At 37.0% G+C, this 6,175-nt stretch overlaps 1 protein-coding gene across 1 annotated transcript; it reads left to right on the forward strand.

Annotated features, from left to right (window-relative positions):
* Nucleotides 1–4: 4 nt before the first annotated feature.
* Nucleotides 5–5,454, forward strand: LOC110856238 (endoplasmic reticulum mannosyl-oligosaccharide 1,2-alpha-mannosidase). Its single transcript, XM_022104710.2, has 13 exons — nucleotides 5–755; nucleotides 939–1,307; nucleotides 1,378–1,510; nucleotides 1,579–1,661; nucleotides 2,709–2,811; nucleotides 2,890–3,227; nucleotides 3,314–3,501; nucleotides 3,570–3,693; nucleotides 3,773–3,797; nucleotides 3,982–4,064; nucleotides 4,125–4,181; nucleotides 4,257–4,472; nucleotides 4,679–5,454. The coding sequence occupies exons 1-13, from the start codon at nucleotides 636–638 to the stop codon at nucleotides 4,817–4,819; spliced, it is 1,980 nt and encodes a 659-aa protein (XP_021960402.1). The 5' UTR covers nucleotides 5–635; the 3' UTR covers nucleotides 4,820–5,454.
* Nucleotides 5,455–6,175: the final 721 nt, after the last annotated feature.

The raw sequence follows: 6,175 nt of genomic DNA on the forward strand, positions 1-6,175 counted from the left end.
AATAACAATAATACAAAATAACGAATTAAAAATAGTTAATTTTTTTTGATAAGACATCAGTGAAAAATGTAATCCGAGCAATTATTAGTAATTAATTAGCACACTTTATATCAAATAAGCATTAGATCCCAAAGTTTATTATCATCAAGACATTTTTTAATCATATAATTTTTCCGAACCATTTAATTTTTTAGTTCGCTCTTTACTAAAATCTGAAATTTTATTTTAGAAATAACATTTTTGCAATCGTTCCTCAAGAAATTGACCAATATACAATCCTCTGTAATTCGCATAAAGTTAAAGAATGCAGAAAATCAGGCAAATTTCTCCAGAATTTTGTATTTATAATTTTACATCTGCTGCTTATCGACTCTGATGAAGCTAAACAAATATACAGTACAAAGTAAATGGGGTTAGGTTGAGTTGAGCAGCATGGTAGAGAAGATAAGAAGGCAGGCGAACTCTTCATTATATTACTATTATGCGTCCCATTCATTGCGCTACTAAATGCACCGCACGGATGGCTTAGCATGTAAGCTGCGATAAATAAATAGGAAGCAGTGCATAATCAACAGTTATTACTATTTATTTGGGAGTAGCACGAGTAGTTTGTTGTAAGTAAAGTTAAAGGCAAAATGGATCAGTTAAAGACTAAGGAAGCGCATCATCAACACATATCCGTCTACGTCCCAGCAGCCGCGGACTATCACGTTGTCAGTAGTCAAATCAAGTTCTCAGCGATAGGAGCAAGAAGGGTAAGTTAAGTGGCCTATTCGTTACTTTTATCACGTGTAATTTCTTAATTTTGGTAACCTTAGTCAGTAACTGGCAAGGGTTACTCTTAATTTGGCTGTGATAAAAGTTAATGGGGGTGAAAATTTATTTGGAACTATATTTTTATTGTTTGTATTTAATTTTGCATTTGTTCTTTGTTTTAGTGGTGGAATAGATTGTCCAGACTGCAGAAGAGCGTCTTGCTCATGACACTCTGCATCCTTTTGGGATTCTCCTTCCTCATCGCGCTGACATGGACGTCGCCCGCGACAGCGTCCGAATTTCATCAGCATCAGCCAATCCCGAACCATAATTTTAATACCAATAGCAATGAAGACTATGCAATAAGAAGGCCCGAAGTGCAGGTGGTAAGAAGACCGGCAGCAGCCGATGTACCACCGCGCCGAGGGCGACAAGACAAGCCGACACTGTGGGGGGAGTTACCGAATAAGTCTAATTTAGAATTGCCTACCGTCCCAAGAGTGTTAAAGCCTGATTTAGAACCTGCAGTCACTGAGAGGAGTAAACCAAAGGTGCATAAACATTTAAAATTGTTGTCATTTTGAATCACTTAATGTTAACTGGTTGACTTCGTTTTTTTAGGTCAATAAGCAACTCGCTGAGAATATACGAAGTATCATCTCCTTAGATCCAGTTGTTGCTTTAGACCCTCAAAAATCGTTGTCTGTGATAGATGTAAATAAACCTGAAGATGGGAAAAAGATTGAATTTGAAGGTATTAAGTAACTTGACTTGATATTTTGATGAATGTTGTGCTATATTTGTCAACTATTTTTAAAATAGGTCCTCAAACTCCAAGACAGAAAGCTGTCGTTGAAGCATTTTTGCACGCGTGGAATGGATACCGGAAGTATGCATGGGGCCAGGTCAGTTTATAACAATTAAATACTAAAGGGAGGGCAGCCTGGTGGATACGAATTTGGCCTTGAATAACCCCGGAACGGTTTGTCGTAGCGGGTCAAAATTTTGAATAGAAGAGCATGTTATCCTCAGATAGTTGTGTGCAAAAATTCAACTCTCTACTTTCAAAAATGCCTCCCCCACAGCCCCCAGAAGTTGAGACACTCGTTTCAACTTTTTCCAAACTCCGTCTAAAAAATTCGGTCCCCACAGAAAGATTTTCTTGTCATCTATCCGAACTCAAACAAGTCGATTTGACTTATATCAGGGGATTGTATAGGTATTTCACTATTCCAAATGATTTTTATCCCCAATCTAGGTTCAAGGTCATTTGCATAATCTTGGGTCAACTTTGCCGTCTGGGAGGACGCTCCGTCATGATGAAAAATCACCTTAATTATTATTTTACCGTGCAAATTAGGAAAATTGTATTCTAAAAGTGGTTTCAGTACAAGGTCCACATAATACTTCGAAGATTCCTTCACTTTTTGGGGGACTTTGATAAGTGGGAGGACACCACGACAGGACATTGCACCCACGACCATCAACTGTTTAAAAAAGTTCTCCTCACTGAAAAGCACCAAATTTCTTGAATTTTTTTTCGGCATTTGTCGTGTAGTAAGCTCTTCGAACCCAATTAGTAACTTGTAGGGAAAATAGTTCTTCGTCAATTGTCACCAATAGCTCACTTCTATTCCTCAACAGAATATTCAAATAAAATTTTTTGCAAACACGGGCGAGATTTTTTCTGGAACTATTTGAAATGACTGTCTCAGCTTCTGGGGGCTGTGGGGCAGGCATTTTTCAAAGTAGAAGGCTGAAATTTTGCACACAACTATCTGAGGATAACATGCTCGTCTGTTCAAAATTTTGACCCGCTACGACAAACCGTTCCGGGGTTATTCAAGGTCAAATTCGTATCCACCAGGCCGCCCTCCCTTAGGTAATCTTTAAGAACGTATAATTACATGGAACATATATTTTATGCATATTTGTTGATTAAATTTTTACAGGACCATCTTAAACCAATATCTGGAGGGGGTCAAGACTGGTTCAGTTTGGGTCTCACGTTAATTGATTCGCTTGATACCATGTACATAATGAACCTACAAAACGGTATATTGTCACAGATTTCTGATATTAATCAAATTGTTACGATCACTAAACTTAATTGGATGCACATGAATATTCCAGAATTTAAAGAAGCTCGTGACTGGGTGGAAAGCTCTCTCTCTTATGAAGTTCCACAAAATGTGAACCTCTTTGAAACTACAATTCGTGTTTTGGGGGGTTTATTAAGTGCGTATCATTTATCGGGCGACCCAATGTTTCTGAAAAAATCTCAAGACCTAGGGTCCATCTTAGTTGTCGGGTTCAAAAGTCCTTCAGGCATACCTTATTCGGATATAAACCTGAGATCTAAATCAGCTCATGGCCCAGCCTGGAATCCGGATAGCACAACCTCCGAAGTGTCCACAGTTCAGTTGGAGTTTAGAGACTTGTCACGTATAACGAATATTCCTATATTTGAGGTATTCAATCTTATCATTCTTCGATTATTTTGTACCATTATTATTAGTGAGTAACTAACTATATTTTTATTTCTACAATTTTATAGGAGAGTGCGATGAACGTTTCAAAACATATCCATAATTTGCATAAACTTCAAGGCCTAGTTCCGATTCACATAACTCCAAGCACCGGGAATTTTCGCTCAACTGCTGTAATCACTCTTGGTGCTCGGGGTGATAGTTACTACGAGTATTTGCTCAAGCAGTGGATTCAAACCGGAAAGACGATTGACTTGTAATTATTGACATTTTAGTTCAGTTTAGTTAATCGATTTTTTATGTATTGTTCGCTTTATTTTATAGTTTGCGCGACGATTATCTGGCTGCTGTTGAGGGAATGAAGAATTTACTTCTACAAAGGACTAAAATTTCCAATCTTACATTCATTGGTGAACTGGAAAATGGCAAGATTTTTAAACCTAAAATGGTGAGTTTCTGGAGTATAAACGCTAATATAATTCTTCTTGCAATATAAAATAATCTTTGGTTGTTGTTCCTCTTTCCAGGATCATTTGGTGTGTTATCTTCCAGGTACATATTATCTTACATTCCCATAATGATAAAATAACTCGAATATTTTCACAACTACAAGAACGGTCAATGTAGTTTATTCGTCAATTTAATTCATTAATCAGTCATATAAATAAAATTAAACGCTACGTTTCTGCATGCATTTGGGTCATTACCTCATTACTTTTTTCCTTTGTGTTCTCAGGGACTCTAGCACTAGGCGTCGCTCACGGTCTTCCAAATTGGCACATGGATTTTGCCAAAGAACTTTTATACACTTGCTATCAGGTAATTTTATATCATACATACATGCAGTATTATAAAATTTAATTATATTTTTATTAATAGACATATAAAAGACAGCCAACCGGATTGGCCCCTGAAATTACATTCTTCCAAACCGAAGTATTATTACTTACAGTTTAATTAATTTACATAAATTAAATATCATATTGGAAAATCTGCTCTCTAATACTTTAGAATGACTCCGAAGCAGATTTCTTCGTAAAGAATAACGACGCTCATAATCTTCTTCGACCTGAAACCGTTGAAAGCTTATGGTATTTGTACCAAATCACTGGAGACACGAAATATCAGGACTGGGGATGGGAAATTTTCCAATCATTCTTAAAATATACCAGAGTACAACATGGGTTTACGTCAATTGGTTCCGTTCTCCACCCAGAAAATACTCGGGTATGTGACTTATACTATTAATACTTGGAGTAAATTGAGTTCAGATTGAAATGATACGAACATTGTGGATAAAACCTTTATTGGGCTGAAGAAAGTTCATTGGTCTGGAAATTAGTCTTCTCCCTCCGCTCGCTCAATCTGAATTCAATTAAAGCCACAATTTTCTCCAGTTACCGTTAATTAATCACATTGCTTTTATATTTCAGCCCCGAGACATGATGGAAAGTTTCTTTTTAGGAGAGACGCTGAAATACTTCTACCTGTTGTTTAGTGATAAGCCAATATTCGATTTGAATTCGTGGATTTTCAATACCGAAGCCCATCCATTACCGAGTCGAGATCACTAAATGACAAGATTAACTCTCCCCCCTATGTATATGTTGGAAAGTTTGTTTAGCGACTATTTGTGCTGAAGTCGATTCTAGTCCTTCAACAATTTGTGACACTGACAATGCAGCCTAAAATGAAGAACCCCCTTTGACATAATAATATTGCAAATATACTTCTCAGCGGAAATAAGATAAAAGTAATCATTTGCTAATGTTATAGCTCTCCCATAATATGAATTTGTTGCACAACTAGTCGCTAATAATTCTATGCCTGTGAGGTTAATTATCCGTCTCATTGTATCAGTCCATTGGTATGTATATAAGTATGAATGTTGGTCATTTATTACTCTAGAGATACATGTACGAAACTTTGCATGTATGTAAGATAATTGAAGGTACGAATACTCCAGGCTAAAACCATTACTACATAGCGTGGTTGGTAACCAAATAATGTGAGAATTCCAGAAAACTACTCTATGCATTGTTACATATATCAAGAGAAAGACAGTCAACTTTATTTTGACAATTTTCACTTCTACATGCAATCAATTTTCTAAATATGTTAGCTTTGTTTTGTCTCATTGATTAGTCTCAAGTAAATAAGGCAAAAGACGTTAATAATTTAATAAACGATGGCAATGTCACAAAGTCAATTTCCGGCCGCAGACAGTTCAAATTCTTAAAACCAACAAGTGGGGAGGCATATCATTTCGCAATAAACGGAATTCCCACATGATTAAAGTTACAGTAGCATCACAATAATTTGGTCACTCACTAAACTAACCAACCTAAATAAATAACCAGTTAATACTTTCCCTACGCTGCCAATTTTTGCAAACCAGCTACATCACCACCAAACCACGGCTGGCTGGTACAGCATGGCACGGTAAACTTTGGTTTGGCAAACTAGCCAGCCAAGTACAATTAAATATTTGCCAATGAAAAAGCATGCATGCAAACTTGCATACTTATGAGTATGACATTGCGAATAATCATGAATAAACAAGAGTATACATGCATATGTGGCTCACTTGAATAAAATAGCATCATAAATATTAGTAGACAATGAGTAATAGGAAGACGGCGATGATGATGACGCTGATGAGGATGATGAATCTTCATTCATAACATGCAGTGGCCGCGGAAGCCGGGGGGACATCTGGGGACATTAGCATTGTAGGATAGGGGAGGGAGGGGTTTATATAAGATGGGGAGATGATGGGGACATCGAATATCCGTGGGGACATTGTTGTCCTTCTGTCCTCAAGCTTCCGTGGCCAATGATAACACGTTTCATTTACATTATGCATTGTACACGAACCATCAGCAGTGTAAAGGCCACCACCATCATCATCTCATTTCTAGATGCATATT

The sequence above is a fragment of the Folsomia candida genome, unplaced genomic scaffold (genome assembly GCF_002217175.1).
Source record: "Folsomia candida strain VU population unplaced genomic scaffold, ASM221717v1 Fcan01_Sc015, whole genome shotgun sequence".
Classification (NCBI taxonomy): domain Eukaryota; kingdom Metazoa; phylum Arthropoda; class Collembola; order Entomobryomorpha; family Isotomidae; genus Folsomia; species Folsomia candida.

Excerpts from the sequence above, each read along its gene's own strand:
- LOC110856238 (XM_022104710.2), top strand. The coding sequence starts at position 636 with ATGGATCAGTTAAAGACTAAGGAAGCGCATCATCAACACATATCCGTC. Across the intron at positions 3,694-3,772 it reads AGATTTTTAAACCTAAAATG|GATCATTTGGTGTGTTATCT; the intron begins GTGAGTTTCTGG and ends TCCTCTTTCCAG. Across the intron at positions 4,065-4,124 it reads TTTTATACACTTGCTATCAG|ACATATAAAAGACAGCCAAC; the intron begins GTAATTTTATAT and ends TTTTATTAATAG.